At 34.5% G+C, this 16,415-nt stretch overlaps 1 protein-coding gene across 1 annotated transcript in view; it reads right to left on the minus strand.

Annotated features, from left to right (window-relative positions):
- Positions 1-16,415, minus strand: part of LOC135124955 (neurogenic locus Notch protein) — an 83,213-nt gene that overhangs the window by 48,222 nt on the left and 18,576 nt on the right. The window contains exons 3-4 of the mRNA XM_064050187.1: positions 11,818-12,095; positions 4,419-4,614 (exon numbers count right to left, since the gene is read on the minus strand). Of these exons, the coding sequence (XP_063906257.1) occupies positions 4,419-4,614; positions 11,818-12,095 (474 nt within the window). The remainder of the gene's footprint in view (positions 1-4,418; positions 4,615-11,817; positions 12,096-16,415) is intronic.

Raw genomic sequence — 16,415 nt, forward strand, 5'->3', positions numbered from 1 at the left:
AACGACATGCCAAACTTTTTAAACCGAAAATCTCACTTCTCGTTTTCTACTCGCCGTCACAACGATATTTCTCCGACTGAATTTTTTCATCAACCTGTAACACACACGCCAACCCATAATTCCACGTTCCCATGATTGTCCTGTGACAAATTTCGGGCCCGTCCCTTCCAGCACGACTTATTTTTGATGTGATTATAGTAAAAAGCAGAAACACGGTGCGCCGGTCAAACCAGTTCGATGGAATCTCGAGAACTATAATTGCCAAGTCAAACACAAAAGGAGGAACACTAAATATGTACGACAAACATAGACCCGGTGTGGAAAAAACATAAAGCGGTCAGTCAAGCGAACCAACTTTTCGACAACATTCTCGGCAATTTATCATGATGAATTTTCGTTTCTTTTTTTTGCAGCGGGAGACGGAGACAGCGTGATGATCCCTGACGACGGGAGTGCAAGCATGAAATTGCTGAAAAGGAATTAAAATCGAAGGCGCCGAAACCGAATTATGGACGAAATTGCTCAGATTTCTGGAATTGGATGAAGACGTCGAGATCCGGGTTGAACTACGAGCGGATTCCGTGTGGTTTGATCGGATCGTAGAGTGACTAAGCTTGAAGTGTCGGAGCAGTACGATATTATCGGTGCGTTAATTAAAATCGAGCTACTCGAAGTGCGGCTCTAACAAATGAAAGGCAAGGACTCTGATAGGAAAAAAAGGCAAAGCGACTGCTTATGTGTATAACGGGTCTGGTAATTAAGTAGAAACAATCGACCTATTATGTATATTGATCACAACATATCCTCCGGGAAGGTCGTACCAATTCATATTTTCCAGTAGCGCCTCGGGTCTCATTATTTACCTAACCGGATCTTTATTACTACGTTTCCTATGAATAAGTCCGTTATGAATGGCTTAGACACGTGGAAAAATCCTTTCATTGCGATATTGTACAAATATAGAAACACTGTTGCCACGTACGCTTGATCCGAGCCCAGATCGTAATCAAACTGTCAAGAGATTTGTTCAAGCCACAATTGAATGCCACGCCGTGGAGGTTAAAATCATTTGTTGCTCGTGATCGCGATCGTCGTACTCTTTTGAGGCGCTCCTGAGGATTAATTCTTTTTTTATTATGATAATGATGAGATGGGAGAGTGGAAGAAACTCGTCCGGTCGCCATAACCGGCTATGAATAACAGTGATGAATGCGGTACACCCTTTTAAGGCGGCGGATCTCGGCACGAATTTTTGGCATATCTACTTTTCTGCTTTTTTTTTGCGCCGGCTCTACTTGCTCTAGCTGCGCCACTTTTTGCTGTTGTGCAACAGAGGGGAATCGGCGCCATTTTTTTGTCACTGACGGTTCGCAGGCGCATGGGTGTGTGGCGTCTTTTTATTTTTGGACATCGACGTGTTTGATTTGGGCGCAACAAATGGCCGTTGTGCGGCGAAAAGTAACGATGCAGCCGAGCCGAGGTAGGGGCAGGTAAGAGCCGACAACCGGTTGCTTGCTCTACAAGTGATTCAGCCTGAACCGGAACCATTAGACGGGGCTGGATGACCCAGGGGTCAGAATGGGACTGGTGTGGTCGGAGAATTTGTTGTAGCCCGGTGTTGTAGCAATTTTCGTTCTTGGGAAGTGACATGGGGTCGTTGGACTCGGAAATCTTCAAATTTAGAGATAGAAAAAACGTATTGTGGAAAATCCGGTTTGTAATAATACGGAGAACCGAAGTTTTGTAAAAATCAAGGAAAGTTCGACCTGAGGAATATACAGGGTGGTCAAAACCAAATTTATGACGTGTTCAGGACCCTTTATGGGGAGAAAAACACAATCAAAAAATTTTTTTGTCGAAATCTAGAGGATAAGTCAAAATTTAGTTTTTCTTTTCGAATGTCGCCATATTTTAATTTTTCACGTGTTTTGATATAGCTATCTAGATATTTTATTTTTGCACGTGAATGTCAAATTGACGTAAAAAATTTTAAGCTGGACTTAATAATGTACCATTGAGTTGGTGCGCTTTTTTTTAAACACTCTGTAGATGGGACATTTAAAAGTACTTCGAGCATTTTGAGCAGGTTTGTTTTGGGTTTGATTTTTTCAATCTCTTGGAGAACCAATGACGCGTAAGTTTATAGAAAAAATACTTTTATCTATGTACCTAGAGAAGAGAGTTTAGGCCATTTTACTGGAATAATGACCTTCACAATGGTGTTATTTGTCGATATATATATAGGGTGTCTCTTTTATTTGATACAACCCTTGTAACTTTTGTAATCTTAAAGAGAAACCTATAGTTCTTTATACAGATTTGTATCATTTTAATGTCTATGTGATAGAAACGTCATATTTTTATTCCAGAAATGACGTCAACATTAAACACTAATTCTAATTAAATGGAAAGATTGATTTTTTCTAAAACTCAAAAGCAACCAATATTGTAAAATCAATACTTAAAATGTTATTCAATGAAACAGATAAAAAATTCGTAGTTACTGATGACAATATAGTAGCTTGAAAAATTGACACTCATGTCATTTATTCACATAAGTGATCTTTTAAAATGATACAACTTTGGTCCAAGAACTATATGTTTATCTTTAAAGATCATATTTTTTTTTAAATACATAGCCTGTTTCATTTAAAGGTTACATACCAATTTTTTTATTAATAGAATACCATATATATTTTCCAAATTTAGATTATTTATTAAAAAGGAGAAAACCGACCAAAAAGGATTTTCAAGATAAACTAACGAAAGAGCAATAAAACACGATCAACGACAGCCATAGATTTTTTTAAAGTTTGTCTTTAATTGGTGCATCTTTGGGCATGGGTCAGTTGCGCCCCACGGCCAGAAAAATCTGCATAAATGTTTTAAGGATTAATACCAAAAACGGTTGTTGCCTGTGTTAGTTATATTAAAATAAATATAAATACTCGGAGAAATAATTTAACTTTCACACAACTGCACATGTATTTATTTATCATCAAACATATATACAGGGCCGAAAATATTTTTATTGCTCTTAAATTTTCTACCAACAGGTTCATCTTATAAAAAAATAGAACAGTTTGTTGAAAAATTACTTATTTTTTTTTACAGAAGCAGATCTATTGTTACACTTACTATAAAAGTCATAGAACTATAATTAGGAAGCTTTTCATCAGCTAGAGGTACCTCTACACTTGTGGTGAACTAGCCGCGGCGCACAAGTGACCAGCACCCGCATTTTTAACTCAAACTTTCAAATTGACGGCAATCTAACAAGTGGAAAATTATCTGAAAGACAAATCATCAAAAATCCATGGGTCTCTTTGATCCTATTTTTTATTGGTTTCCCGAATTTTGTAATTTTTTTTTTAGTTGGCCATATTCGATTGGGGGTTTTAAAAAGTAAAAATCATAAAGGACCTCTTCTCCTTGGTACACTATACATGAAAACTTAAAATACAGCCAATGGGGACATCAGAAACACGGAGGAAGTTGCAGTCGAGCCGATTTTTTAGTTTGTACACTGTCATGAAGCGTTAACACAAGAAGTTTATAAGTCGAAAAAGAATGAGACGATTAAGCACATAATTAATTAAGCTATAATGGAGCAAAATGCTCTGAATATTATTTTGGGCCAGTGGCTTACGCTCGAAAAGTAAAAAATGAAAATGTCTGGAATTAAATTCAAACCTTGGACATTCATCTGAAAAACCAAAAAAAACTAAATTTGACATCAGTCGTTGTGGTAGTTTTGGAGATTTCCTGTCAAATAAAAATCTGATAGACACTGAAACAAAAACGGGAGACTTATTTTTTCGTACTCTCGAAGTCATGAAACGTCAAGAAAACAAGTAAGTAGCCAGTCGTCCGATCGACGTTATTAGAATACTTATTATTTTGCTCACGCTTGAGAAGTAAAAATGTATATGTTCTTTTATTACGAATTCATTTGCAAACATTTAAATAATCACACACGCTGGAGCTTTTTATATTACTGTTGACATTCAATGAATTCAATTTTTTCTCCATTAAATCTAAAATTAAAATCAAATCAGCTCTGTTGTTTTACTTAAACAACAAATTGTAAAAAGTTCAATTAATTATTACTTTGTTGTTGCAAATTCTTGCAATTTTTACTAAATTTCGAATTGTTTCGAAGGATAAACATAAACAGTTGAAGTTAACGTTCATATTTCCAGCGGAGCAGACCCTGTGGGGGTGTTACAACAAACAAACAAAACAAACTTAAAACATTTTCAAAACACCACACTCATATTTCAACCATCCGCCGCAATCCAATCACCGGAACGTCACCTTCAACCGGAGCTCGCCTTACCCAATATTAATCCTTCGATAAATACCGTAATAACTCGCACCTCGTTAACCCAATCATACCAATTACATCTCCGACTTACGTGTAGCTGCCGTGTGTGTTGTGGCACTTCCCGTGTACGCACGGCTTGTGTCTGCATTCGTCCTTGTCGTCCTTGCATGTAGGACCCGTGAATCCTGGCGCGCACGAGCACTTATACGAATCGCCGACGGAAGTGCATTCGGCGCCGTTCCTGCAAGGCTGGGAGGCGCAATGGTCTTCCTTCTCGCAGTGGTTGCCTAAAACGAGACAAAAAAAAAACAAATCAGGATTGTAAAAATCTAGAGTAACGGTTTGGCCGCGCCACAATCACGCACACCTGCTGATTTAATTACGCGAGATTCGGTTTTTGCGAGGATGCCGATCGGTGGTGATAACTCGGGCAAAGAAAGACGTCCGGTGTAACGGGAGCGCAGGAGTTGGAAGTGGTCGGGTTTTTACCGGGAAGCGACCGAGGAGTTGTTGCGTAATCGCGGGGCAGATGGGAGAACTGACCTTCATGACGTAAGGGACGAAGTGGCATTTTACTGAGAAACGAAGGCGTCTAGCAACATCGGAAATTTATAAAAAAAAGGGTCGTAATTAAGTGTGCATTATTTTTAATACTTTGTGCATTAAATTTTATACTATGCGCAATAACATTTGTGCATTAAATTTACTATGTTGCGCCATAAGTTTTTGCATTTTGTGCATTATATTAAGTGCAAATTGGAATAACAAAATTATTGTTTTGGGCAATGAATTTCTGTAGTGCGTGCATTATTGAAACTGTATAGAAAATAACAAACAAAAATAGACCTGCTGTATTAAAATGTGTTTTATGAATATGCATACAAAATTAACAAAAACATAAGATATTTATAGCAAAAAAGTAGCTAAATAAATGAAAAGTTTTGAAAAAATTAACAAAGAAACTTTCATCAAAAAACTCAATTACTAAACATTATTAATTTATTGAATAATAATTAATGCTTTTTTGGCTTTAGAAGGGCCGATTCCTTCCCTGCCGAACTGGCGCGAAATGAAGCACATGGCACGTCCTTTAAAGAGTGGGAGTGTAATGCCCACTTTACTGTGAACTAATGCACATTTTAGTAATTTAGGGAACATTTGAAATGCTCGTTTATTTTTTCTCAAATACAAATTGATTTATTAAAGAAAGAGTGATTTTAACGAATGAGCAAATTTAATTAAATTATTCTAAATTGCATTATTTATTGCGCAAATAGAAAAAATAATCTGCCATTATTTTATTTATTGCCCTTTCAGTTTTACAAATGCTGAAATAGTTTCTTCTGTGCTGAAATGTTTTTATTACTTCCCGAGCGTAAGCAAAGGAAGTATTGTAATCGAGTCCGTCGGCCGACTCTCTACTTTTACGTTTTCTCGATCTTTCATGACCCCTAGAAGACGAAGAAATAGGTCTCCCATTTCCGTCTGTCTGTCCGTCTGTCCGTCCGTCTGTCCGTCTGTCCGTCTGCCCCCGGATTTTTATTAGACAGATAATCTCCGAAAGTACTCGACCGATTGTTGTGAAATTTTGTACTTATATTAAGAATATCATGTAGATGGTAAAACGCTAACCAAAATTTGTCTAATCATCCCCACCACTAATGCGATGACGTCACTTCAAAATTGTACATAGTAAATGGGTTTTCAATTGTATAAAATAACATAGTCCTACACATGTAGTTTACAACTCTGAATCGACTTTTCACCCGAAACGTCCAGATTTTTGGAAAAAAAAATCAAAATTATAAAACAACATTTTGAAATTTAATTTTTAATCTGCTAACCAGAATGCTTTGAAATGTTGCAGATGTTTTAAGGCTATAAAGAGCATCATAAATCTTTAGTCAAAAAATATTTGCTTATCCCCTCCAAAAACTTGATGACGTCAGCTCTAAAGTTTGCCGAATAAATCATATCTAAAATGTACAAAATATGATGAGCCTGTACTTGTCATTTATCACTTCATTCATATTTTTTGGATTTGCATATACAGAGTGACTCAAAAAAATTAATGAATGCGTAAATATATTTTATTGATTTAATCAGGAACTACAAAACGGAATGCTCTGACATCTTGCAGATGTTTTAAGGTTATAAAGAGCATAATAAATGTTTAGTCAAAATATATTTGCTTATCCCCTCCAAAAACTTGATGACGTCAGCTCGAAAATTTGCCGAATAAATCATATCTAAAATGTACAAAATATGATCAGTCTGTACTTGTGATCTATCACTCCATTCATATTTTTTGGATTTGCATATACAGGGTGATTCAAGAAAATAAATGAAAGCGTAAATTTATTTTACTGATTTACTCAGGAACTACAAAACCGAATGCCTCGAAATCTTGAAGATATTTTAAAATTATCATAAGCATGGTAAATTTTTGATCAAAATGTATTTGATCGTCCCCCCTAAAAAATTTATGACGTCACCACAAAATTTTGCTGAATAAATCCTATCTAAAATGTACAAAATATGGTGAGTCTCTTCTTGTGATTTATCATTCCATTCAAATTTTTTCGATTTGCATATACAGGGTGACTCAAAAAAATTAATGAATGCGTAAATTTATTTTATTGATTTAATCAGGAACTACAAAACCGAATGCTTTGAAATCTTGGGAATATTTTAAAGTTATTATAAGCATGGTAAACTTTTGTTCAAAATGTATTTGTTCATCCGTCCTAAAAAAATTGATGACGTCACCCTTAAATTTTGCTGAATAAATCCTATCTAAAATGCAAAAAATATGATGAGTTTGTACTTGTGATTTATCATTCCATTCATATTTTTTAGATTTTCTTAAGAGGTGGTTCAAAAAAATTAATGAAGTCAATTTATTTTATTGATTAAATTAAAGGCAACACTTATTATTAGTATTACACCCCAACCAATCCAATTTGGTAGACACAAAATTTGTTAAAGGAAAAACTCGGTTGAAACATAAGGGTAGCACGCTTATTTACATCGACTTTAACATTACAGACCTGCATTTGTTTTATGCGCTCACTTGGTTCCGCGAATGTGAAATAGACATGTTTATAATCAACCAATTGTGAATTTCACCGTCAAGAATTAAAATAAAACCCAATGTTTTATATAATAAGCGGAAGTCGAAGCAATAAAACCGATGGTCGTTTTGTTTACAGTTTCTCTGTTTGACTCTCACGTATGCTGTTACGCCTGTCATCTTAAATTAAGAATGTTTATACATACACGATTTTCAGTTGCCTCTGATACGTAGGTATACGTGAGTAAATTGTTTCGTTATTTTATTGATTATTACAAATCAATATTCAAAACGACCCAATTCATTTTCCCGAAAATTTGAGAATATAATAATTTTATTCTTAGTATTACACTACATCTATCCCAACTGATATACGTGTCCTTGCAAAAATGTTGATGACGTCATCGCAATTTTTTTTTAAATTCCCACTACAAAAATGTAATGAGAAAAAAAACACAATAGGCATGCAGTCGTCAAGTTTCCGACAGCGAGGGAAGTACTGTCTAAACTCTTTAGACCAATTTTTTAATAATGCTGTTACTTATACACATTTCATTAAAACTAGTGCTCATTTAAATTGTTCTCAAAAAAAAAAATATGTTGGCAACACTAAAGTGTTCCTTGTTCATGCTAATCAATTTGATATTTGAATTAAAAATTACATCAAAAATACGAAATAATTTTATGCCTTCGAGATTTATACAAAAAAATTGGCAACGTTTAAACTTAAACCCATCTAGAGCTACAATGTAAAATTATTTTCAATGCACAAGTAAGTAGATGGCGATTGTTATTTATATGCAGAATGTCCCAAATAAAACTCCGTGGGCTTGAGAACGGATACAGATATTGAAATTCTGTAAACCCCACTGTTTTTAGCTTGAAAGAGGAAGCTTAATTTTATAACTTTCTCCCTTCAGGCTAAAAACAATGGTGGTTAAAGAATTTCAATATCTCTATCAGTTCTCATGATATTCGGCTATGGAGTGTTATGTGTATATTATTTATAAAAAAAGAAGGAAAAGATCCGACAAAAGCATTTTTGAAGGTTTGCAATTTAGCAAAAACATGTTTTGTGACTTTGCCTTGACAAAATAAGACTTCAATTTCGTTACACAGGGTGATGAAAATTGAAAGGTAATAATAATAATAAGAATAATATACATATATTTTTGTGTATTTGGTGAGAATAATCAATAATTAGATAACTGACAGCAACTTCAGGTTTCCAATTGAATAAATGAACCAACACTCCATGTCGTACTTTAGAAATACGATTCTGAGGTTATTTTTGTAATATTTCTGCAAATAATAGAGAAAAATGCAAATATGTCCGTCCCCTCTTCCTCGATATTTTTCGAATTATTAAAATTGTCCAAATCGACAGAGCGAGGTGTCTACTTGATCTGGAATTTTCTCAGGATTACGATTCTATGGTTATTTTTGCAGTGTCTCTTCAAGTAGCGGAGAAAAATGCAAATTTATCTGCCCCCTAGTCCTTATTTTTTTAGAATTAGTAATATTCGTCCGAATCGACAAAGCGAGGGGTGTCAGGATGACGATTCTCTGGTTATTTTTACAGTATTTCTTCAAATGGCGAGGAAAAACGCAAATTTATCCACCCCTTTAGCCTATACCGAGTGTCTGGAAAATGGCGGATTAACTCTTCAATACGTTATGTACCTGCTAAGATAAGACTGATTTTGGCAAATGAGATCCCTCTAAAAAAAGAGAGGGTGGGTGCGTGGGGCTGGTACCTACTAAGGTAAGAATGATCTTAGCAAATGACGTATCCTCTAAGAAATTTAATTAAATTATTATAACAAACACTTTCAAATTCTTTCCAAGCAGGAATACCTAGAACTTCAAGATTGTTTTAAATTTTTCCAAAAAAAAAACCGGGGTCTCAAAATTAACTCAACAACAGGTCAGGTCAGAATTTTCCTAAAATAGAACACCAAAGTCCCCCAAAATTGTTTTAAATAATTTACAAAAAACCTCCCACAATAATACAGCATGGGTACCCAAGAGCCTCTCGAATTAAACAAAAAAAAATTCTGCGGCACTCAAGACTGTTTCAAATTCATAAAAAATAGAATACTAAAAGCTCAAAAGCTTTTTTCAGGTTCATCCAGCAACAAAGCTCCAGATTTCTTTAAATTTATCCGAAAATAAAGCACCAAAATGTGAGAATTAAAATAAATAAATATTAAAAATAATTTTAATTTTGTAACCTTAAACGCTTTGACTCCATATGAAAATTTTTGAATGATCGACGATAAATCTATAATTTTCTGCCAACAAACCACTACGACACCCTGTATATACTTTTTTGTTATCTGAAAAAACTAAACCAAATCTGAAGATTTTTTTGTAATACTACTCAATGCACTTTTTTGAAAATTATAATTACTTTATGGAAAAAACAGACATTTTTTGTAGATCCTCAAATCTGTTTAACAATATTGAAAGAAGAAAGATCAAATTGTGTTTGTATAACATGATTTGTTTTAATGATAATATAAACAGATCAAAACATTTCTTTATAATATAAAACTAAATTATTTTATTGTGTAACTACGTAAATTTTGGCAGGCCGGAAACCGCGTAAGAGTACCAGGGACAGGAATTAATCCGTGACAGCCGCGCCGATGCGACAATTGTTCAAGATAAATATTTTTGTGCTATATAAATGTTGTTTGATTTTTCTTCTTTTAACATTATTAAAGATGTGTAGAATAATCTCTAAAATGGCAACAATCAATTTTACCACATTTTATTATTATTATTTGATTCTGATGGAATTTCAGCCGACGCTATTTGTGTTACTTGTCCCAGTTTACCTTTTACTCTTAGTAGGAAGTTTTTCCAATAACAATTTTTTGCCATCTAAAGAAAATCCATTCATTTAACTACTCAGATAGAACCAAATGACTGGTTCGAGATGCGAATTTTAAAAGGTGGGACAGATATACGAGGAATAAAATGAAAAGGTGGAGGTTGTTAACACCCATTACTTCCTACCTCAATATATCGCAATCGTCAGAAAGCATTGTTACAATATTTACACCTGAAGGAGGACGTTACATCTGACATTTTAATGTTTACATTAGACTAAAAACACAATGCAGAAGAACGTCGGCTTTTCATCTATTTCGCCGAAACTGAGCTCACAATCTCTTCTACACATCAATTCTTATTGGACATGGTATTCCCATAAACGAATCTCACGGAAATATAACACGCTTTTTGCCAAAATCAATTACAGAAAAAATATACGTGCTCATTTAGTATTATAAACAGAACACTGATTTCAATATGTCTTTTAAGAAAGTGGAATAACCATCAAAATAGGAAAGTTCTGCAGCCAAATACAAAGATCTTGTATTAACTTTTTGTTCGGAAACTTGACCATTGCAATTATTAAAAATAAACTCTGTATGGAGGCTCATCAACTATAATAATTTAAACCGCATCTGTCGCAGATCACTAATTCCACCGAAAAAATCCTCCCAAATCTCCAAAAATTAACTCTTTTTTTCTCACGCTTCCAACTTGGACCACCCGACTCCCAATTTATTCAAGCAGCATGATTTCTAATAAAGTGCAGGATGGACTCATTAAACCACCAAATGTTTGAAATAAGTCGTGATTTTCTCACTTAATCAAATCCGCAGCCACAACAATTATAATTCACGGGATTCCTTTCGATGACATTAAAGAAGCATCGGATCAAATCCTGACATTCAAATTAAAATTGCAGCATTCGATTACATCCTGTTGAACCGAAAATGACGGATGAGCTGGTGTTGCTGCTTTAATAACATTAGATAAGACCACCCACGTCATAAAACGTGATTAATTATCAATCACAGAATAAATATTTATGGTTTCATGTGCAAGGTACACATTCCATCATGTCGCCTCCGACGGGAGAGGAGGATAATTGAATCAAGGTGGAAGCTGAAGTGCGCTTCCAGATTATTGGCTTTGTGAAGAATCTTAACAACTCGCGGAATTCGAGGGGTCAGTCCCGAAATCAGTTAGTCTTCACGACCAAATAAGTTTCCTTTGACACAGTACAGTTGTACGCCTCGGGACAATCCCAAGCCCATAATTATCCTCCACATTTGCCATCGTTAGAATTGCGCCACAACTACCTCGAACGTTATTTATGGAAAGTTAGAAATTTCGGAACGATAACAAATCCATTACATAAATTACGTTTTATATCCGGACGAGGCGAACACAATCAGCGATTTCTTTAGGACCAGTCGTGATTGAGTGCTTAACTCGCGCTGTTTGTGGCCCCCAATTAAAAAATAAATTATACGAGTACGGACAAATTGGGTGCGAAATTTCTCTTGGAGCTTTTCACTACAGGTGTGCAATTTGGGACCGTTAAGCGATGAATTACCTGTGTATCCTGGTGCACACGAACACTGGTACGCCTCCAGGGAGGATAACAGAGAGCAAGTGCCTCCATTCAAGCACGGCCTTCGGTCACAAGAGTTCGCGATCGGTATTTCGCATAACGACGCACTAAATCCTAAAGGACACCGACACGTAAAGCTAGGAGATCCACCGGGAGATACGCGCACTAGACACGAACCGCCGTTCTGACACCGAGGTCCGGGTCCTGTGTGGCAAGGATTGAGGTGCTGGCAGTATTCGCCCACGTATTTTGCGGTGCAGCTGAAACAGAAAGGACAAAGAATTAGAAAATTTGATAAATTTTCAAGCAATTAAATAAACATAAAACTAATTGAAGGCAACTACAAGATCACTCGCTGTGCATCGATTGAGAAATTCAATGCCAGTTTAATACGGAAATTCCTTCTCGTTTCAAATGTTTTCTGGCTAGAACATTATGTTGATGTACCGACATTTAATATAATTTGTTTTTATTACATCATTTCTCTAATGTTTTTTCCACAGTCATCAATAGAGTAATTGTATTTGATCTGTAATTTAAATTGCAATCAAAGAACAGTTACTCGTATTCAATGACTTATGTAAGATCGGTGACGATTGTTAAAAATAGCAGCGGGCTCAGCTTTGAGGACTACACGAATGAAGGTAATTGAAAGCTGACTAGATTTGTCTATTTGTTATTAGAAAAAATTGGTCTAAAGAGTTTAGACAGTACTTCCCTCGCTGTCGGAAACTTGACGACTGCATGCCTATTCTGTTTTTTTTCTCATTACATTTTTGTAGTGGGAATTTAAAAAAAAATTGCGATGACGTCATCAACATTTTTGCAAGGACACGTATATCAGTTGGGATAGATGTAATGTAATACTAAGAATAAAATTATTATATTCTCAAATTTTCGGGAAAATGAATTGGGTCGTTTGAATATTGATTTGTAATAATCAATAAAATAACGAAACAATTTACTCACGTATACCTACGTATCAGAGGCAACTGAAAATCGTGTATGTATAAACATTCTTAATTTAAGATGACAGGCGTAACAGCATACGCGAGAGCCAAACAGAGAAACTGTAAACAAAACGACCGTCGGTTTTATTGCTTCGACTTCCGCTTATTATATAAAACATTGGGTTTTATTTTAATTCTTGACGGTGAAATTCACAAGTGGTTGATTATAAACATGTCTATTTCACATTCGCGGAACCAAGTGAGCGCATAAAACAAATGCAGGTCTGTAATGTTAAAGTCGATGTAAATAAGCGTGCTACCCTTATGTTTCAACCGAGTTTTTCCTTTAACAAATTTTGTGTCTACCAAATTGGGTTGGTTGGGGTGTAATACTAATAATAAGTGTTGCCTTTAATTTAATCAATAAAATAAATTGACTTCATTAATTTTTTTGAACCACCTCTTAAGAAAATCTAAAAAATATGAATGGAATGATAAATCACAAGTACAAACTCATCATATTTTTTGCATTTTAGATAGGATTTATTCAGCAAAATTTAAGGGTGACGTCATCAATTTTTTTAGGAGGGATGAACAAATACATTTTGAACAAAAGTTTACCATGCTTATAATAACTTTAAAATATTCCCAAGATTTCAAAGCATTCGGTTTTGTAATTCCTGATTAAATCGATAAAATAAATTCACGCCTTCATTAATTTTTTTGGGTCACCCTGCATATGCAAATCCAAAAATATGAATGGAATGATAAATCACAAGTACAGACTCATCATATTTTGTACATTTTAGATACGATTTATTCGGCAAACTTTTGAGCTGACGTCATCAGTTTTTTGTAGAAGATAACCAAATATATTTTGACTAAAAATTTATTATGCTCTTTATAACCTTAAAACATCTGCAAGATTTCAAAGCATTCGGTTTTGTAGTTCCTGATTAAATCAATAAAATAAATTTACGCATTCATTATTTTTTTTGAATCACCCTGTATATGCAAATCGAAAAAATTTGAATGGAATGATAAATCACAAGAAGAGACTCACCATATTTTGTACATTTTAGATAGGATTTATTCAGCAAAATTTTGTGGTGACGTCATAAATTTTTTAGGGGGGACGACCAAATACGTTTTGATCAAAAATTTACCATGCTTATGATAATTTTAAAATATCTTCAAGATTTCGAAGCATTTGGTTTTGTAGTTCCTGAGTAAATCAGTAAAATAAATTTACGCTTTCATTTATTTTCTTGAATCACCCTGTATATGCAAATCCAAAAAATATGAATGGAGTGATAGATCACAAGTACAGACTGATCATATTTTGTACATTTTAGATATGATTTATTCGGCAAATTTTCGAGCTGACGTCATCAAGTTTTTGGAGGGGATAAGCAAATATATTTTGACTAAACATTTATTATGCTCTTTATAACCTTAAAACATCTGCAAGATGTCAGAGCATTCCGTGTTGTAGTTCCTGATTAAATGCATAAAATATATTTACGCATTCATTAATTTTTTTGAGTCACTCTGTATATGCAAATCCAAAAAATATGAATGTAGTGATAAATGACAAGTACAGACTCATCATATTTTGTACATTTTAGATATAATTTATTCGGCAAACTTTCGAGCTGACGTCATCAAGTTTTTGGAGGGGATAAGCAAATATATTTTGACTAAACATTTATTATGCTCTTTATAACCTTAAAACATGTGCAAGATGTCAGAGCATTCCGTTTTGTAGTTCCTGATTAAATCAATAAAATATATTTACACATTCATTAATTTTTTTGAGTCACTCTGTATATGCAAATCCAAAAAATATGAATGGAGTGATAAATGACAAGTACAGGCTCATCATATTTTATACGTTTTAGATATGATTTATTCGGCAAACTTTCGAGCTGACGTCATCAAGTTTTTGGAGGGGATAAGCAAATATATTTTGACTAAACATTTATTATGCTCTTTATGACCTTAAAAGATCTGCAAGATTTCAAAGCATTCGGTTTTGTAGTTCCTGATTAAATCAATAAAATATATTTACGCATTCATTAATTTTTTTGAGTCACCCTGTATACGCAAATCCAAAAAATATGAATGGAGTGATAGATCACAAGTACAGACTCATCATGTTTTGTACATTTTAGATATGATTTATTCCACAAACTTTTGAGCTGACGTCATCAAGTTTTTGGAGGGGATAAGCAAATATTTTTTGACTAAAGATTTATGATGCTCTTTATAGCCTTAAAACATCTGCAACATTTCAAAGCATTCTGGTTAGCAGATTAAAAATTAAATTTCAAAATGTTGTTTTATAATTTTGATTTTTTTTCCAAAAATCTGGACGTTTCGGGTGAAAAGTCGATTCAGAGTTGTAAACTACATGTGTAGGACTATGTTATTTTATACAATTGAAAACCCATTTACTATGTACAATTTTGAAGTGACGTCATCGCATTAGTGGTGGGGATGATTAGACAAATTTTGGTTAGCGTTTTACCATCTACATGATATTCTTAATATAAGTACAAAATTTCACAACAATCGGTCGAGTACTTTCGGAGATTATCTGTCTAATAAAAATTCGGGACGGCAGACGGACGGACAGACGGACGGACAGACGGACAGACGGACAGACGGACAGACAGACGGAAATGGGAGACCTATTTCTTCGTCTTCTAGGGGTCATAAAAGATCGAGAAAACGTAAAAGTAGAGAGTCGGCCGACGGACTCGATTACAATACTTCCTTTGCTTACGCTCGGGAAGTAAAAATGTGAGAGAATCTTGGGGGGCTTTGTCTTTTGAACCACTTCGAAAAAATCTTAGGCCCTCCTGGTGTTCTGTGTTCGAAAAGCCTTAGGAGCTCCTAGTGTCCTTTTATTTTTTAAGAATGTGAAAGAATGTTGAGGGCCTTTGACTTGAATTGGAAAAATTTTGTGGATTTCTGCTGTATAGTTTTAGGAGTTTCTAGTATCTTTATTAAAAATATTATAAAATCTTAGGGACCTTGTGTTTTGTTTTCGAAACACTTTTTTTATATTTAATTTAAGAAAAAATGATTCATATTTAAAATTACCCTGTGCAACCGTGCACAACCGGGATTGGAATTATCGCCTTCAACGAAAAAATTTTTGTTTTCAACTAGTGTTTACGATTGAAATCATCTTTCAGTAAATTCCTACGAATACAATTTTTCAAAAAATCCAAATTTGTTTACCCACTTACTTTTGTTTCCAAATAAAATACGCTTTACAGAACTCATTGGTTCGAAGGTGATAATAACCCCGCCGTACTGTTAAACAGCGTAAGTCAATGCCAGCCACTCAAATTGTCTAGTCAAGCAAAGAACATTCAAAAAGAGACAATTGTCAGCACGAGAATGTACAGTAATTGTCATTTGATAAGTGTTAATTACTGTTTCCGGAGCTTAGTTTACTTTCAAACAACCGGACTCAACCAACACATTCAAACTCCAATTCCACTGAACCGAATAGACCTCCACAAGGAGAAAACGTCACATTAAGTTCTTTCTTCACAAGACTGTTTCTAGATTGTTATTTTAACTGCCATTGTCCTTCTTGACGAGCCTGACGCACAT

The sequence above is a fragment of the Zophobas morio genome, unplaced genomic scaffold (assembly GCF_036711695.1).
Source record: "Zophobas morio isolate AGI-343-1 ecotype UQ-CSIRO unplaced genomic scaffold, CSIRO_AGI_Zmor_V1 ptg000008l, whole genome shotgun sequence".
In the NCBI taxonomy this organism is placed as follows: domain Eukaryota; kingdom Metazoa; phylum Arthropoda; class Insecta; order Coleoptera; family Tenebrionidae; genus Zophobas; species Zophobas morio.